The 19973-nt window shown below is 39.8% G+C and overlaps 1 protein-coding gene across 3 annotated transcripts in view; it reads right to left on the minus strand.

The window, feature by feature from the left end:
* Morc4 (MORC family CW-type zinc finger 4) overlaps positions 1–19973 on the minus strand; it is a 56136-nt gene that overhangs the window by 32161 nt on the left and 4002 nt on the right. For all 3 annotated transcript variants that reach the window (XM_038317067.1, XM_038317065.1, XM_038317068.1), the window contains exons 3-9: positions 16126–16258; positions 9220–9437; positions 8189–8336; positions 5587–5719; positions 5153–5281; positions 2787–2906; positions 1273–1373 (exon numbers count right to left, since the gene is read on the minus strand). In XM_038317067.1, coding sequence (XP_038172995.1) covers positions 1273–1373; positions 2787–2906; positions 5153–5281; positions 5587–5719; positions 8189–8336; positions 9220–9437; positions 16126–16258 — 982 coding nt within the window. The remainder of the gene's footprint in view (positions 1–1272; positions 1374–2786; positions 2907–5152; positions 5282–5586; positions 5720–8188; positions 8337–9219; positions 9438–16125; positions 16259–19973) is intronic.

Here is a 19973-nt window from a genome sequence, read left to right on the forward strand (position 1 = left end):
CAGGCAGTGGTGGCGCATGCAGGTGGATCTCTGTGAGTTTGAGGCTAGCCTGGTCTACAGAGTGAGTTCCAGGATAACCAGGGGCGCACAGAGAAATAATATCTTGAAAAACAATAAACAAACAAAGATTCTCCTCAGCTTGCATATACACATTAGTTATTTATGTGTATTTAAGTTTCCATTTTCATATACCACATGTGTTCATAACAATCAAGGATTCTAATTTTTTGTCCCATGTCCTTTACCTAATACATAAGAGGTCTAGGGTCTCATGTGTGTTAAGCTAGCATTCTATTACTGAGCTGTATCTTAAACCCCAAACCTATTTTCAGCCCGATTTCAATAATTCCTTTCTTTCTTTTTTCCTTATTATTGTTATTATTATTATTATTACAAATTTTCACCTCCTCCCACTTCCCTCCCCCTCCCCCCATTCCACATTCCCCTCCCTCTCCAGTCCAAAGAGCAGTCAGGGTTCCCTGCCCTGTGGGAAGTCCAAGGTCCAACCCACTCCATCCAGGTCTAGGAAGGTGAGCATCCAAACAGACTAGGTTCCCACAAAGCCAGTACATGCAGTAGAATCAAAACCCAGTGTCATTGTCCTTGGCTTCTCAGTCAGCCCTCCATGTAAGCCACGTTCAGAGGGTCTGGTTTGATCACATGTTCCATCAGTCCCAGTCCAGCTGGCCTTGGTGAGCCCCCATTAGATTGGCCCCACCGTCTCAGTGGGTGGGCGCACCCCTCGCAGCCCTGACTTCCTTGTTCATTTCCTCTCTCCTTCTGCTCCTCATTTGGACCTTGGGATCTCAGTCCAGTGCTCCAACAATTCCTTTCTTTAATTCCCAAAATATCCCTATTGGTTTAATGTCAATGTCAAGTTCCTTTATGATCCTGAGCTATGCTGTCTTCCCTAGATGCTTCCATGAGAGCACACCTGTCTTCCTTGTTCTAACACGTCTTTTCACGTGTTCGCTGGCTTCTAGAAAACTGATGGGGCAAATTTCAATTTCTTGCCCCAAAATGTTCTCTAATGAAAGACAAGGTCCTTCACTTTACCAGAAATAGTTTGTCAAAATACTTCTATATTTGGTAATTTCTAAAGGTAAAATGAAAAAGAGCAAACTCATCATCTCTAATCTCAGAAAATATACTTGAAGAAGCCATTGTGAGTTAACGTCTCCGGCTGGCTTTTAGCTGTGCTTTAGAAAGTGCAGAGAGCAGAATGGTACCTGAGCATTTTATCAGAAACATCTGAGGTTGAGGGTGACTCACCGGTACTCCTTGGTGTACTCAAAGTCTTGTTTGTTGTAGGCAGGTTTTAGGAAATTGCACTCAATGACTCCAATTACTCCCACACCTTCTCCACAAGTTGGCTTAGAAGAAAATGTTAATTTCAACACATTACTATTGACAGCCTAGAGGCATTTCCTTTTGATTCCAAAAAATAATGGAAAAGGTTACACAGTATTCATGGGTAAGGAAATGCCATGAAGATGTAGAGGAACACTTAGAATATGTTTTAAAAGACTGGATCCTGACCATTGTAACAGCTGAGATTTTTTTTTCTTTTTTTTCCATCCGTTGGAAATAGACTTTTTTTCATGTAGTATATGCCAGTTATGGTTTCCCCTCCCTCTACTCTTCCCAGTCCTTCAGTTCTCCTCCACCTCCCCGCCCATCCGGATCCACCCCCTTTCTGTTTCTCAGACTGTTCAAACAATGATTCACAGATCCCTAGAATTCCTCAGCTCTAGTAACTATCTATACTTCATCCACGCAACTCCTTTTGTCATGTGTTTTATATTCTAAGACTGCCAAGAGGTTCACTGGAATATAGAACTTACACTACTAAAAAGCAAGATCATATACCAACACTCTGCAGAACCGAAATGAAACCTTATCCAAAAACTAGAGGTGCGATGTAATCAGCACACTGAATCTTATAACACAGGGCGTTTCCACACATAGATAAGCCACCATGGAACCCCCAGAGTCAGAGGCGAAGCGCAAAAGATTTGGGCGTTTTAAAGCGTGCTTTACTCTTTACTGACATATAACCAGAAGTTGTTTAAAGATGATGTAACAGGAAAAACCAAGGCCTCACACTCAGCTCTCCTGGGGCTTATACAACTATCCTACCATGTCACACAAAGCAGTGTGACATCCACTGTGCATCAGCCGCCTAATCTTCAGACCAGGAATGAAACAGCTGCTTGCAGAAATCACTACTCTAAATGATCATTAAAGCACCAAAGATAATGGTAGCATCTGTGTCATTTGGCTTAGGAAATATTTCGTATTATTTATCACACTCAATCCCTTTTAACCTTCTAAACTTAAAGGAAAATAAATAAAACTTTTCCCACTTTTTCTAGCATAGAAATCGAACTTCAAAGGAATTACTTGATTTACCCAGGGATATGCTTTATAGATAGGGCACAAATCTTGACTTCCAACCACTAAATGTTATGAACCTTCCAATATACCTTTATTGTCTCCACAAGATAATAATTAGAGCTATTTGACACGTTAATAAGCTGATACACATGGTGTGACTGAATTCTACTCCTTAGGAATAGATACCTAGGTGGCCCGTCAACACCTGAGAAATAAGAGGGTTTTTTTTCCCCCACATACGACACCTTGTCTATTAATGCAGAGTTTCAGTATCAGAATTTAATAACTGACATGATATGGGGCTGAAAACCATTAATGAATCTGTCTTCCCTGCGATTCTCTTCCCATTCTCTGCAGGCCTCTATGACAAAGCGGCAGTAACCACTCACCTTTAACTGGCAGCCCGCCTTCTCAAAGGCCTTAATAAGGCGGTTGTTATGATACATCATTACTCCAAACTGGTTATGGTATTTGCAAGAGAATCCAAACGTGATTTTCACCTGCTTATTCTGAGAAGAAAATCATTAAGGAGACGAACACTAGAGGTTTCAGGAGAAAAGAAAAGTATTATAAAAACAAAATCTCCACCAAATGTCATTACATGTGAATCAATGTAAACCTTCAAGAAGGTATTTAAAAACACAAGCAATCGCTTGTTCTACGTTTTTATTTTTTGAGACGGGAACAGCCTGGCTATTTTGGAACTTACTCTGTAGACCAGGCTGGTGTCGAACTCAGAGAGATCCACCCACCTCTGCTTCCCAAGTGCTGGAATTAAAGGCGCATGCCACTACTGCTTGTTCTATTTTTTTCGACTACTTTTGTGAGCTAGCTACACCATCTCTTTCTTGCACAATGGACTGAATCTCTAAAAGCATGAGCTAAAATAAATCTTTCTTTCCTTAGTTTCTCTTACTATATGTCACAGAAATAAAAAAATAATACCTTACACAGTCTCTGTAAATGACAAGCTATATACATCAATACCATATGATAAACGGGTTAGGTATGATGGGAAATATGATACAACTGGTAAACCTAGTACTCTAATATCTGACTCAGAACATATCAAGTTTCTGGGCTCTAGGAATTCAAGACAAACTTTAAATAGGATCTTATTCCAAAACAAAGCAAAAGAAATAAAGTTTTCTACTTTCCCAAATCAATCAAAATTCTCACACCACAAAACTGACATTATAAAGATAGTGACTGTCAAATTATTTTTTGCTGTACACATTTAAAGTCATGAGGAATGGGCCGAGGGTACACTGTAGGGGAAATGCACGGAACAGAGAAGAGCCATGCGGCTTTTCTCACGATCGAGGAAGAAATAAATCAGTACCAAATACCTTGTTCTGCAGTCACTTCGGGAAAATAGTTCCAGTACTTGGGGTTTCATTTCCGTCACGCCAACAGTGACGCTGTTTAGCTAGAATTGTAGTGTGAGAAGGTAACTGAATTCATGGGGGGGGGGGCTGAGATAAATCTAAAAAACAAGCACTGAAGTTGGCCTGATAGAAACCCCCAACAGGAAGAATCCACGCTGAGGAAAGGGACATATCGTAAAACAGAAGCAGGAAAACATGCAGTTGGAGGGACTGCTAAATGCACCGCGCTACAGTCCTAACCTACACAAGGTGAAGTTATAAACGATGGTCTCACTTGCTAACCCTGACTCTAAGTTGGACTTATTTAGGGCTTTAAAAGAAAACTTCCTAGTAGAGAAGGGATATATTTCCAAAAAGGAAAAAAAAATCCACTGTGAGTACTAACTACACAGTTTATTTTAAATGAACAATTTCTAATTGTGGCAGTAAGAAAAAAGACCAAGGAAAATAATGACTTGATTTGAAAAATGCAGAGAACATATCTATAGGGCCAAGAGCTGTATTTCCGGTTTCTAGAAAATAAAAAAGCAAGTTTTCATAAATACTTGAGTTCTCGGCCTTCTGAAGACTATTTTCCCCCTGCAAACACCAATGAAGATGGTTAATTAGCACAGCTCATCTTGAGTGTCCCTAGTCTGTGACATCCACCTGCAGCACAATGAGATGGGGAAAAGGAGCAAGCGCTCTTCTGGATGGCTGTCATTATGAAAAGTTCCCAGGAAATCCATGCTTGGCCTGAGAGTGATTCATCTCCTCCTAGAAATACCTTTAATTTCTACTCACCATTTCGCATCTAAGTTTAAATCTGGACCTAGTACAACATAAGCTGTAAGCTGAACACCTCCAACTAAAACTTTTTAATCAAATGTGATTGGAGTAACTATGGATGGGCTCCTCAACTCTGTACTGGCATACACTGAGGTTTTAAAAATGAATATATCTAATAAAAAGATTGCAAAGTGGGGTGTGGCAGCATATGATTGCAATCTTAGTACTCTGGAGGCTGAGGCAGGAGGATCACCTCAAGTTTGAGGCTAGCCTGTGCTACACAATGACTTCCAGGCCAGTATGGAATACTGTGAGGGGCTCTGTCTCAAGATAAATAAATAAGTAAATCAATATTAGATTTTAAAATATAACTAAGCCACAGTCTTCAAACTCATTATGACTTTTATTAATAATCTGTGATCGGTGTCTGATCAAGCCAGTGCACCAACACTTAAAAAATTCTTTCAAGGGTGAGGTTTCAGCCCACAATGTTGGCTGTTTTAGCACACAATTTTGAATCAAAATAAGGCAGAGTTTTGGCTGCATACCAATAGAGAGGTTTACCCCAGAATGAAGACGTCAACTGGACGGAAGGATACGGTGGAGGGAGACTTATACACATCGTGCTCCACATTGGCAAGGCTCTTAGCAATCATCTGGGTAGTCACCTTCTTTTGTCGCAGAAAAATCTTCATCCGAGGCTTCATATATAGAACACTACAAAATGCCTATAGATTTGTGAAAGGCAAATTGTTATGTACATCGCCAACTCTACAGATATCTCCCCAAATCGTCACCAGCCAACTGGGCCCAGGCTTGGCAAATACTTTGGCTGAGTTTCTGTACATTTTCACAATGCATTAACTACCATTCTGAGACGAAAGTAGCTATATTCACGAACTGCTTCAGCATAGACGGTGAAAAGGAATCCTGACAGAGCATCTCTACACACCTGCGCTTCAATTCTGTTATATGGTATTTTCACATTATAGGAAATCGTACTTCTCACGGCCGAAGGACTATTCTCACTCACCCGTAGGGAATACTCTGTTTCTGGCGGCTTTGAGGGAACACCACCAATCTCCTTTTCTTCAGCATCAAAGTCTGATACCAGGATATCATATTGATCTGTATCAAAGTCCAGCTCAGACTTTCCATCTTTGTTTCTAAGTAAAATAGACAAGTACCAATTTAAGAACTGGTTCCAGCGGGCTCGCGGGGGCGGGGGATGCATTAAGAACTCAACACAAGTGAAATATAAGTCAATATTCAGGTATATGATGCTTTTTCTGACTGCCACTCCAAAGGAACTATGAACTATGCAATCTGAGGACCACACAGTAATTAAGTTGTTCCTGTTCTGAACCAGTCTACCCTGTTTCACAGTGCTGGTGATGCCAGGTTCATAAGAAAAGACAAGAAGGAGTGTTAAATATCTGGGATCTAATGGGTAAAACGGATGTCAGCTACCCTCAAAGCAAGATCTTAAATACCAGCTTTCTGACTGCTGCCAAAGAAGTCACTAAATAGCACTTTTTCCAACTTAATGATCATATCCACCCAAGTCAATTTCTGCTGGCTTCAGAATATGAACTAATAGTTCAGCATAATATGAACTAACAAGATGCCAGCATTTTCCCCAGATCTAGTCCTATATTTTTCCCCTCCTAAAACAGGTCTCACTATGTATCTCAGACTGACCTAGAACTTACTTTTATAGACCAGGCTGGCCTCAAACTCTGAGAAATCCATCAACCTCTTCTTATCAAGTGCTGTGATTAAAAGCATGGGCCATCATGATGCCTGGCCTAGCAGTAGGACTTACATGGTTAAAAGGCAACACACACACACACACACACAGAGGGGGGGGGGGTACCTAGTACTACTGCTACTACAGACCACCTATTTTCTAGCCTCTGAAATATGGAACGATAGTACACATATAAGAACACTGGTGTCCCTTTCATACGGACATTTCTTACTCTCAATCTTTTTTGGCTACTTAGCTTTCTAAGTACTTGAAAGGCTACTTCCCTCCAAGACATGGGCAAGCTCTCCATTCAATATCAGGGGGAAAAACATAAAGAATCACCTTTGTTCCTGAAAAAAAAAAACTTCCTAAATTTGTTTTTTTTTAAAGACGGGTTACAGAGACAATCGCTCTATTAAAACAATAGTTTTTGAAATCCATTCTGTGGAACAGTAGTTCCTGGAGATATTCTTAAATAAGAAAAAAGGAAATAAAAGTTGCGTGAACAAAAAAAAAAATTGAGAAACAACTCTTAGCTTATAGAGGCACCTCAGGCTCTAACGTTAACCTCCTTCACATTCAAATTCAAGCTCAGAGTTGCTAGGCTGAAAACTTATCTCCACTCTCAAAGCTGACCAGGGACCACTGCAGCATCCAGCCTGTATAAAGCCCACGCTACGTTAAAATCGGATCCTGGATTTTTCAGTATATTTGTGATTCTTACTATCCTAGAACACTCTAGTACAGACACTCTGAGGAAGGCCCCTATCTTCCCTGCCCCTCGCCTTCACCATCCAAGAAAAAAGGCCTGGAAAAACATTTTTTTTTAAAAATGGATATACTAATACTATATTACTCTCTTAAATATTAGAACGTGAATGTGTCTGAAGTCTTTCAACAAAGCAATACCGTAGGCTTTAAGGCAGCTTTTCTCAACATTATTTAACCATGCAAACAATTTTAATTATAACTGAGGAACAATGCACAAAGGAAAAGTGTGCTTAATATGTGCAAATCATGGAAAATACCACAGCAGAACAGTCCCTGGTTATACACATCATATCATTAACCTTTTCTCAATAGAACATATGAGTATTTTAATTATAATTACACTGTTGGTATAAACCAGTATTCTTTTCACACACATATATAATATATATAATATATAACATATAATATATATATATTACACAGTAAGAAGTTAGAAAAGTGCTTGACATATAAGGGAAAAAATGAACATATTTGCAGATTGTTCTATTAAACACATAATCATTCAATGCTATATTAAAAGCTATTAGGGTTGTATGTTTATGCTTTAATGTGCTCTTAAATGTATCCTATTTGCCATGCCAAAATTAAAAGATGTGTCGTAGAATTTCTCTTTAATTATTGTATTAGCTTTAAAGTTATGATCTTAATACAGCTTCATTATGGTAAAAATGACCTGCTTCAAAGATTGTCTATTCCAAAAGCATAAATACAGAATTTCTTCTTTTTATGCTATCACTTAAAAACTAAGTATTTCACTATAATCTTTCTTATTAATTCATTTTAATTGGCCAATGCATAAAATAACCATCATCTGCCAGTCTTAAAACAATGTCAATAAACATGGAATGCAAGCGTAAAGGATTCTGAGGATGTCACAGTAATGCCGTGTTGTATTATCATGATCATTAGTGGCTACAACCTCAGGATATGCGAATTTTCACCTTATATATGCACCATTTAATCACTGAGAACCACTATTTCAACAGAATCAAGGAAGTTACAGAGAGGTAACTCTCTCACTATGTATCTAATCTAATCTAGGAAATACTTATCAAAATGTACTTTATCATACAATGTTGGCTTATTAGAATCTAACACCCCTGGAATACTATACCTCCGGACATTCCAAATGAGAACACGGGTGCCTTTTTTGCCTGGAATGGCATCGAACTGAGATAGCAGGTCTTTTTCACTGTTGAAAATTGAATAGTTCAAGATGGCTTCTAGGCTGGGCAAAGAATCTTCAGTAACAACCATTTTTTGTAAACAAAATTCAGTCAAAGAAAATATCTTATGAGGATGATATCAAGAAGTAAGAGTCATAATGAAACTGGCTGGGTCACAAAAAGGGACATGAGAAAAAGAAGGGCTAGCTGAGAAGAGGAAGAGGATCAGTGGGAGGGGCCAAGAGAGGGTGGGGTAAAAGTAATCCAACACAGTATATAGACAAGAATTTGATAATGAGACACATTATTATGCAGTTATACAAACTAATAAGTACTATAAAGAGTGCCTTTGGGGTTACATGTAGACACAAAATCTACATGCAAAGGACAGGCATTACTGCTATGAGAAAAAGGAAGTGGAGAGTTGAGAACAGTTGTTTATTCAAACTTGCAGAATACAAAGATGCAATGTAAACAAAGAAAGTGCTTTGTCTGAAAAAAAATTTTGGCTGAAGGCCAAAATTTAACTATTTGGAAGCAGATGAGTTCCCTTCTTCCTGCCATGCTTCTCCCATCAGAAATGAGAGTCCATCCAGGTATGGACAAATGAACCATTCTGCTAGCAGGAGAAACTGGGAAATAGAACATTGCAAGAAGCATAACCACAAATGCAGTTAGCCTTTATGCAGCAAAGGCTTCGAGAACTTTGCCACAGAACAGTGTCTAGCAAAAAAATAATTGTATAAATCAAACTTAACAGTGAGAATTCGAACACAGAAAACAATTAAACTTCTGCTAATGGTCCAGTATTTTAAAAAATATTTTAGCTACGTTTCAGATGTCTGAATAGCTCTTTAAATATAAAAATATTTGAAATAGGAAATATCAAGTAACAGCTGGATTTGACCTGTAGAAGAGGTTCCGCCAAAATAGTCAAACTAATATTTAATCAATTACTCTCCATTTCTAGGAAGGATATTGTTTTGCTGGCTGAATGGGACAATTGGTACAATAACTGCCTGGGCCTGGATACACTCCAGGTAGGTCTGTGACAGAAGTCCAACAGTGAGGGTACACCCATTCTTGGTGAAGACAAGAGCATCTTTTCCTAGGCGCATGGAACCCGACTTGAAACCATTACCAAAGACCCCGATGGGACACTGGCTCTTCTTTATTACTTTATCTGTAAAGCCAAAGCTGAAATTACAGAAGAAAAAAGAAATGAGCAAGGTAAAAGGCATCCTAGAATAGTTCGCAGAGAGAATGGTTAGCTTACACATGCGGGACAGCAACAAGTTCTGTCTTCACTCCCTTTGGTACTTCCAGGCAAAACATAGAAAATTACGATTGAGCTATGATACCAATTTTCCAGTGTGGTTTGTGTGTACTTAAATATTAAATAGTTCTATATGCCAGAGTCAGACTTTGTAAATGAAATGCTCCCACTGGCTAACATAACAGCAGGAGCCAGGGAAGGCCCTGTGCAGCTACCTTTCTTGTTTAGATATATCGGCCTGTCTGCTCTGAGTTGGGGCTATATGAAGAGCGTTGTTACCTGGAGACAAACACCAGTGCTGCTAAGTGAAGTACTTACACTAAGCGCCTTCTCGTCTGGTCACATCATTCTCCAAAAATCTAAAAGAGATCATTTATCTTGACAATTCCAACTCCCCACCCAAAGGATAACCCTCCTAATTCTAAGCCTGTTTCATCGGCTGGGACAGTTCACTGGAACACTGCCAAGGGATAAAAATAGGTAGTCCTGCCTGGGAATATCTGCAGACAGCTGCAGTATAAAGTCTCTCTTGTTCTATTAAAGGCCTCTCACTGAGTCACCTCAGCAAACTCAGCAGCCCCTTGTCATCAGCCTACTCCGAGAGGCAAAATCCTTCCCTTTCTTATGTTTTTGTTAGATACTCAGATACACATCCAAATAACAGAATACAAAAGTATTTAAACATGTAACACCTACAAAATGATATTCCTCTTGTATCCTCCACCACCACAAATAAATGCTAATTTTGAGAATTGTGTATCTCCAGATTACCCAATTTCACAATGATGTACACTGCCATTAGCTTAATATTCAAAGAAGCCCTATGACTTGTGCACTATGCTAAGCACTGGAGACGCAAATGTTAATACAACCCATATGATTCTTGCCCTGATAACTGATAACCAACAGGATTTCCTGTATTAGCTGCTTCTCCAATATCAATGAAAGAGACACTTGCTCCATATGGCACAACCGAGCAGGCTGGTTCTGGCTTACTCTTTCCAGTCGGAGGAGGGTTCAGCTACCTGGTTTCCATTTCCAGAAGACTGTGCTTTTGTGTTTACTACCCAATAAAAGGGACCAGCCTTCAATTTTCTGTGAAAGGATGTTATGTAACAATGTACTGATGTTCCCTAGGTCTCTGTGCATCCTACAAATAAATAATGTGAGCTGAAAACAATTTTCAGGGAAGTGGTCCTCCAAAAAGAGAACACTGAGTTAACGTTATGTTTGGGCCTTAATGATTCCAGGAAGCAAGGCTTATAAACTGCTAAAATTCTGATATTTTCATCTCTAATTTTAAACCGATTCTAGGATTTATTTTGAGAACAGTAATGTGCTGTTCCTTATCTGTGCTCCAAATCTAATGACACATCTAAAATTCAGGGCTCTTCATAAACAGGCCTGCCACACAAAATGAATTTGTATGGTCATTTGGATTTTTTTTTCCAATATCACAAAATTTTCCATTATGTAGTCAAGGGAAAGTGGTACAACAGGCAATCAGTCTGTCTCTTATTTTCTAGTCTCCTCTACTGGTTGTCACCTATTCCGCCTCCCCCCCCCCCAATGTACACAGGTCCTTGTATTAGATACTGTAAGAACAACAGATGGCAATATAAGGGTGAAAAGGTAAGTAACAGGCCTGAGTCAAAGCCAGGATGGAAAAGGATAAAAGAAAGAAAAAGAGACAAGGAAGCTTTAGACTTGGTTCTGTTACTAACACTTCCATGTGCTCTGTTTCAACTAAGGTCCTACGTTAGGCATTCTATTTAACTGCAAATACCTAAGACAAGAGTGCTTACCGTACTTAATAACAGAAATGTATAAGGTTATATAGTTTTATATGGCTAAAATAATTTCAGAAGAGCTATCTTGGCTTAGATGGCTCATCTTCACTAAGTCAATCTTGTTCTATCCTCTCCTGTAACAAATACTATTGTCTATACACCAAGGGACTTGAAGACTGGCACTCTCAATGGAATACAATAACATAGCAATTTTCTCTCAAATACCCTTAAGATGTCAGGAATCTAGATTCTAGAGAGATGAATTTAAATTGGTTTTCTAGCCGGGTGGTGGCACACACCTTTAATCCCAGCACTCAGGATGCAGAGGCAGGCGGATCTCTGTGAGTTCGAGGCCAGCCTGGTCTACAAGAGCTAGTTCCAGGACAGGCTCCAAAGCTACAAAGAAACCCTGTCTCAAACAAACAAACATAAATAAATAAATAAAATTTAGCTTCTGACCAATGAAACACACCTTAGCAAAAGCTCCAGGGAAATACACAAGTAAGCACTTGCGGGCTTGTTTCCTAGGTATAGTGGTGATCTAACTTGTACTATAAGTGACTGAAAGACTGACAAGAAAGCCAGGCAGTGGTGGCGCACGCCTTTAATCCCAGCATTCGGGAGGCAGAGGCAGGTGGATCTCTGTGAGTTCGAGACCAGCCTGGTCTACAAGAGCTAGATCCAGGACAGGCTCCAAAGCTACAGAGAAACCCTGTCTCAAAAACAAAACAAAACAAAAAAGACAAAAAAGACTGACAAGCAGGCTATTACTCTCTGGCTGCTGTCTTGGAGCAGACAGACCTACTATGCTCTGTGATTCTGAGTGGAGGCAGCAAAGGCCTTCAATCTGACTTTGTGCTTCTTTTTAATCCTTGACCTTTGGAAGATGCTTCCTACCTTGCTGGGAAAGGCTGCTGAATGGATATATACTGATTCTCACACTATCCAGGAAGCCAAAAAGGACAGAAGAGTAGGACTTAAAAAAAACTGAATGAAAGATTTTCTTTGATTTAGTTTTCTTCTTCCCCTTGAGGTGCCTTTACATAGCAGGCAAGTGCTCAATTATTCAGAGGAACTACCTATTCCACCCAGACTTTCCTTTTTTATCTTACTTTTCATGGGGTTCTGTGTTTATGAAAGAAGCTGCTCCTTCAGTTTTGCACCCTAGTTTATATCAGTCTGAAAACAGGAAGAGTAGCATAATGAGTCACGAAAACAGGCACAGGATACCAATAAATGTCAGAGGTCAAACAGAATGGCTATAGGCGTAATACTTTCATGTACTTTGCACAATGACTTCTATTATTTTTTTCCAAATATAAAATAAATGTAGCACAAAATGAAAAACAGAAAAAATACCTTACACAGTAATATATCAAAAATACCTCTAAAGTTTAGAATTTTTTTCCTTCAAAAACTGTGGTGGGCTAGGGCTATGGAGACCAGCTAGAGCAGTACTTTCTGGCTGTGTACAACGCATTGCTAGAAAAACAATTGTGGGAAGTGAAGTCTTGGGTAGAATAGATTAGACTAAATGATCTCCTTTAAATAAATGATATCCTTTAGCTAGTGTGCATTTACTTTGAGATACAATAACAAGAAAAATCCAGTATACACAATACATGAAGTACTCATTAGCACAGTTTCCTAAAATTAAGTTTTAAATATAAAAAAAATGTGCTCTGTGAAAATCAATGGGAAATGTATTTGGTGTGATGGGAAAAAATGTTACGGCTATGTAATGTTCTGCCTGTTTTGGCTTCTTTGGGTGAGGCCAAAATTTTGAATGGGTGATACTGATCTTTCATATTTTGCCTCAAATGTCATTTTGTGAGCCATCAAGATATCTCAGTAGGCAAAGGTACTTCCACCAAGCCTGAAGGCCTGAGTTCAATCCCCCAAACACATGATGGAACAAGAGAGTCAACTATTCATAGTGGTCCTCTAAATTCCACACACAGGCTCCCCAACACACACACACACACACACACACACACACACACACACACACACGGAATTTGTGTAGTTTTTTAGTTTTTTTTTAACTTCATAGGCTAGATTAATTTCCTTTTGCTAAATGGACTCAAAATTTGCACTCTTTCTTACCACTTACCTTTGGGGGAAAAAGCCTACTTACCCATAGCACTAGCCAGCTTCCCCTTTCCACTATACTGTTGACACTTTTAGAGCAAAGATGGTATCTGTCTAGGTTACCACTGGCATTTGAAATAAGGCTTTGCTTCTGATTCATTCATTCATTCATTCATTCATTCATTCATTTGGTAGGAATTTACTGAATGAATGATTATTCTTGAATGTATTTTATTTATTTTTACTTTATGTAAATAGGTATTTTGCCTGCATGCATGTCTGCACATCGCATGTATACAGTGCCCATGGAGGAAAAAAACAGGGTGTCAGACTCCCTAGAACTGGAGTTACAGACACGTGTAAGCCACTATGTGGATGCTGAGAATTGATTCCAAGTCCTCTGGAAGAACAGGCAGTGTTCTTAAACACTAAACCATCTCTCAGGGCCCTGAAATTATTTTTAAATCATCCTCTTCTTCCCTTCTTTCTTGTAACTATATCAACTTTCATATAAATAGATGCACAGAAAAAATGGAAGGTGTTTCTATTTTTGCTGGACCTACTGTTTGGTGCCCATGTAACTGGGGTAAGGTGTTGTGGGAGGAAGTCCGTAGGTAAGGTGATCAGTGGGAGGGGGCTCGGTGAGTAAGCTGCTTGATGAGTGAGCAAGAGGACCTGAGTTCAGGTCTCCAGCACCCACATAAAAACCTACACTCAACAAAGCATGCCTATAACCCCGTTACTGAGGAGGTGGAAACAGAGGGACTATCTGGGGATTGCTGGCATGCTAGTCTAGATGAAGGTATAACCCCAGGTTCAATGGGGAAAAGTGGTGGGGAGTAATTGAGGACAACATCTGACAACAACCTCTGGCTTTCACAACACTGACATGCATGTACACACAGATACACAAACATGCACATATACACAAACACATACAAAAACAGGCAACCAGCAATGTTAGAGAAATGTTGTAATGCAGAATTAGACGTAAATATTAATAGTTCTATCCTATGTAAATTGTCTTCTTTTTAGTATGTACTATTAATTTTAGGAATAAAACTGATGTTGTGAATTAGAAAATCTAATGAAGTCTCTACCTCCATATTCAGCACATACTGGACATATTTGGTCTCGCTTCTAGGGATTTCCCTCGAGTTTTTGTTGGTTCTGTCTTATTCTGGCAAAACTTCATAGCACAGATAAGCCTAGAACTCTCAATACGCCTAGCTTCTTCTCCCAAATGCTGGGATTACAGGCATGCACTACCATACCTGGCACTCAAACATTCTTCTAAGTGAGACTAAGAGAGTAAGCCCTGGAGAGGTGGCTCTCTGGTTAAGAGAGTAAGGGCTGGAGAGGCAGCTCACTGGTTAAACTCACTGGTTAAGACAGTAAGGGCTGGAGAGGGGGGTCACTGGTTAAGAGAATAAGGGCTGAAGAGGCGGCTCACTGGTTAAGAACACTGGTAGCTCACTGGTTAAGAGAAAGGGTTGGAGAGGCGGCTCACTGGTTAAGCACACCAGTTGTTTTTCCAAAGGACCTGGGTTCAATTCCCAGAATCCATATGGCAGCTCAGCGCTTTCTGTAGGTCCAGTTCCAGGGGATCTGGGACACTACATGTACACAAAATATGCATATACATAAAACAAAACATTTTTTAAAAGGAAGAGAGACTAAGGTAAAAGATACACAGACTGCTGAGTAGCAAAACATAACCTCTTACTTTAACCAAATTTCATTTTTGTTTCTTTGAGTAACAAAGGGATTTCCTACAAACATCTACTAATTCAGAACACTTTCCAATAAAACTACAAGACAATGAATTTGTTTTCCATTTTTAGGATTCTGAGCCCTTTCGCTCCTGGTCAGCACTGCTCCATTGTTACCCACGCTTTACATGCTACAGTTCAGGAAGCACACGGAGAGTTAACAACCACATCTGCTCAAAAGGAAAAAAAGAAGGAAAGGGTTGAAGAAACACCCATCTTGCACCAAGTGATATGGTGAGACAATAAAGCACAAACATTCACCACCACAAACGTTGAAAAATAAGTAAACAAATTCAATATGTCAGTAGGAATTTATCTTCAGCTTCGCTGGTCAGAAAATACCCCTTCTTAACTCCACAGCTCTACGGTAAAGCCTTCCAAGACTATGGATGTGAAGCCTTTAATTCACTTTGCATGGGGTTTCCTTATGCTCAGGCACTTCACAGTTCTGACCCATGAGTCATCCCAACTCCAGTACTTGGGCCTTAAGAAGGAGTTTAGGTGAGTTATGAACTGGAGAAAGGGATCAGATAAATGAAAAAAAATCAGGGTTTTATTTATAACATTTTCTCTTCTTGAACTCCCAGGCCTTGCTCCCTACCCTACCTTACCTTGTTAAATTTGAGCCATCCTTCACATCTCAATGTGAATAGCATTCTAACTAGGAGACTTTCAGAGACCTGTGAGGTCCCATGTATCTCATGCTTTCCTATTTTTAAGCTTAGAGTCTTATATTATGGTTACTTGCCTCAATCATCCGAATTGGTAGCTAGATTCTAAGTTCCTTGCAGGTAGAAATACTGTCTGCTTCACAATCAGAGTCCTCACACTAAGATATGCTTCATAATTATCCATAGCGTACATTGAGGTAAGTTAAAATACTACAGACAAGTTATCAAGCTGTAAATAAAGTTTGTGAAGTCAAGTTAACGACATTGAATAGAGAACGTTTTTACCTGAGCATTCGGTGGAGTTTGTGAGGTGTCATCCCACATCCATCGTCAGTAAACGTCAAACAAGGTTTATTCTTGACCTCTTCAACATCTATAAAGACTGTCCTGGCAGACACATCTGGGTCTACAGCATTATCTGCAAAAAGGAGAAATCAATAATCTATCAAAACCTCCAGTTCAGTACCAAGACAGATAAATCTGTCTTTAATTCTTTCCTATGGATGTCCCAGGAGATAAGGATGGAGACAATAACAGTGGTGCGCTTACTGAGTTACGGAGAACAGCAGACTTCATGGCAGACAGAGCCATGAAGCTGATTTCTAGGTTTCACAGAATGGATGATCCTGCAGTCTGATTTTCTCCTTATAAAAGTCAGGGTGTGTGGGAAAATGGGCTATTTGCAAAGCATTTTGCTTTGATTTGGCTTTCCTACCTCTTGCCTCTAAGACACTTTACAGCTCATGAACACAGTGAAAGGTGATAGAGTGAACAAATTGAGTCAGCAGTTTGGGTAAAAAGAATGGATGTTTCGTATGTACATTACAGTTTCTTTGTAAAATGGAATTATCTCCTGCTTTTTGATATCATCTCCTCTATTAAAGAACATGGGTATTGATGTGGTGGTACATACCTTTAATCCTGGCACTAGAGGGACAGAGGCAGGATGATCTCTTGAATTCAAGGCCAGTCTGGTCCACATAGCTGATGGAGGAAGGTCATCCGTTTATGTGTTACTTTCATTGGTTAATAAAGAAACTGCCTTGGCCCTTTAATAGGACAGAAAATTAGGTAGGCACACTAGACAGAACAGAATTGTGGGAAAAAGAAAGCAGAGTCAGGCAGAAGCCTCAGGCAGTCGCCATGCATCTCCTCTCCATGATGGACGCAGGCTAAGATCCTTCCTGGTAAGACACCACCTCGTGGATCTACACAGATTACTAAATATGGGCTAAAGCAAGATATGAGAATTAGCCAATAAGAGGCTGAAACATTATAATGGGCCAGGCAGTGTTTAAATGAATACAGTTTCCATGTAATTATTTTGGGTAAAGCTAGTGGGCAGCAGGGAGCTGGGAAGTGGCCCGCAGCTCCATCTACACATAGCAAACTCCAGGACAGCCAGAGATACCAGAGATACATAATAGAGAGTCTCTCTCTCTCTCTCTCTCTCTCTCTCTCTCTCTCTCTCTCTCTCGCGCGCTCTCTCTCTCTCTCTCTCTCTCTCTCTCTCACACACACACACACACAGACACACACACACACACACACACACGTATTTTTGCTATCCCTGTTTATAGTTATAAAGACCTTAAGGAGTCAGAGGTTAAAATTAAAACATTTAATTGGCTACTTTAATCCTAGCGATGGCAGCAAGCCTGTTTTGAGAGAAACAGTGATTCTGCTGTTTTTCTCTGTGTTAAATGTGAGGATGTCTAGCCCGAAATGGAGATCCGAATTAATGTAAAAAACTTCATAGAAACTTCCATGGTTCCTCCTGAAGTATATCTTCACAAACAGCGAATTATTTTCAAACTTAACCATATTAAATGTTTCATGTCCTCTATGCCAGAGACTACCACTATCTGAAAGGCCACATCTAATTCCATGGGCACCAGTTTACACAGTCATTAACTGGTATGGATTACTAGTCTCACAAGGCTTCCCTAGCCCTGTTAGAAGTGTATTCTATACAAATAGTGGATAGTACTATTGGTTGGCTATGGTTTGTGCCCTAAAGGCTTACATGCTAGAAGTTCTGCCTTTGGTGGGGTGAAGAGATGGCAGGACCTTTAAGAAGCAAGGTCTAATACAATGTAATTAGGTCACTGAGGATGCTACCTTGGAAGGGACTGAGACTGTCAGATTTGAAAGGCCTGGATTACTTCCTACTAAAATGAGTTATTTTAATCCAAGGCCACCCTGTGTGTTTGGCTCCTTCTGTACTTATCGAGCTCTGTTTTGACTTCTCTGGCACATTGTGATGCCTTGTGATGCAGCTAGGGGGCCCTTCCAGGAAGGCTGGCATGATGCCATTTGGACGTTCCAGGAGCCAGAATCATGATTCAAATAAACTTCTTTATTTACAATGCATTTATGCTTGGGCATTTTGTTAGAGTGACACAAAACGGACTTCCACAGCTAGGTACCTACATCATTTCTATTTCTACTAGTTTTTTTTTTAAACAACAGAGATCTTTCTATATAGCCTTCCTTGTCTTGCCGACATTCTATATGACTTTACTGATACCATAGAGGTGGCCTGAGAGAGACATATGGGATCCTGATCAATATCGTTGAACAAATCATGTTATTTCTCCATTGGGAACATCTCTTAGAATCAAGAAAAGTATTACACTTACTCAAAATACACATTTTACAATATAATTATCAGTATCAGTTACAACCACTTAGATGTGTGGAAAGTCTGCCAAATAAAATGAGAGACAGATTAATTTCAAGTGATACAACAGTGTTGTCAGTCATTGATAAAACTGTTACTGGCTGCAATCTGAAAAAAATCTGGACAGCCCCAGAAAGGGGTTATGAGGTCTAGTACAGTCGATCTGTAAGATCCAAGGAGGCCCTAAGCCCCATGTAAACGCGGCACTAGTACTGGGGCTATATTTGAGCTGAAGTCACACGTTGATAAGCAAAGGAAGCATTAACAGAAATGCAGTTCTTTACTTTGTAAGAGGCAGGTTTTTTTTTCTTAACCATCAGAAAGACCTAGCATTTTTTACATCTGTCAGCATTCAAGAAATTTTACTTGGCATGCAGGCTCTTATCAGTCACTCCTGCTGGTAGACAGCCAAAGCCATCGAGACCAATACAACAATGCCAGCTAGATAGCATTTATACATGGAAAATGATGACTATCGAGGACCTTTTCTAATACTTTATGGACATTACCAATTCAAACACACAATGCACACTGACTCCAATTACACACATGTACACTGGGACATGAAATGAATCAATTTATGGGCCTCAACAAAATCACTTCTTTTTTCTCTCTATTCAAAGTTTGGGCCAAAGTTTACTAGGTTGTTTTTATTTGTTTGGTTGTTTTCTAAGAGTGTACCAAAGAATCTGAGCAAAGGCAGTTCATGAGTTACATGTCTGGAACAGTCAGATATGAGTGGTGGCTTCATGAAGTACAGAGAATATGGGGCCCAGGAGAGGTCAGCGTCGGACAGTGCATTAGGGAAACTGAGATCAGTGGGCATGGACTGGCAAGCAAAGCTTTGCATTTAATTCCTGGTTCCGCATGGCCTTTTATGAGGCCTCAACAAATGATAGTTTAACAACATGATCAGTCCAATGGATGGACTTATACGGTGCTGGCAAGGCAAGCCGTTTCAATCCTACCTCCTGTTGTTCAGCACGGTAAGAACTTGCCAATGTGTATCCTATCACAGCTCAGGGAATCGATCTTCTAGCCGAGTCGAGCCCATTTAGACCATGAACAGATATAATGAGAGAACCCTAACTCCTTTACCTAGAGTTAGATGAGAGTTGTCATCTGGATTCACAATTCCATACACTAATACACTCTTACCTCTTCTCTCTTGGTCTATATGCCATCCCTTAGCGAGAGGGCCCTAGCTCCACCTTGCCTTTGGCTACCAAGTTACTTTAGCAAGAACATGAAAATCCTTACAGCCTAAGCGGTTCCACATTCACCCTCTAGTCTTTTTTTTCTTTTTTCTTCTTATTTGGTTTTTCAAGACAGGGTTTCTCTGTAGCTTTAGAGCCTGTCCTGGAACTAGCTCTTGTGGACCAGGCTGGCCTCGAACTCACAGAGATCCACTTGCCTCTGCCTCCCCAGTGCTGAATTCCTTGTCTTTAAA

This window comes from Arvicola amphibius, chromosome X (assembly GCF_903992535.2).
Source record: "Arvicola amphibius chromosome X, mArvAmp1.2, whole genome shotgun sequence".
Taxonomy (NCBI): Eukaryota; Metazoa; Chordata; class Mammalia; order Rodentia; family Cricetidae; genus Arvicola; species Arvicola amphibius.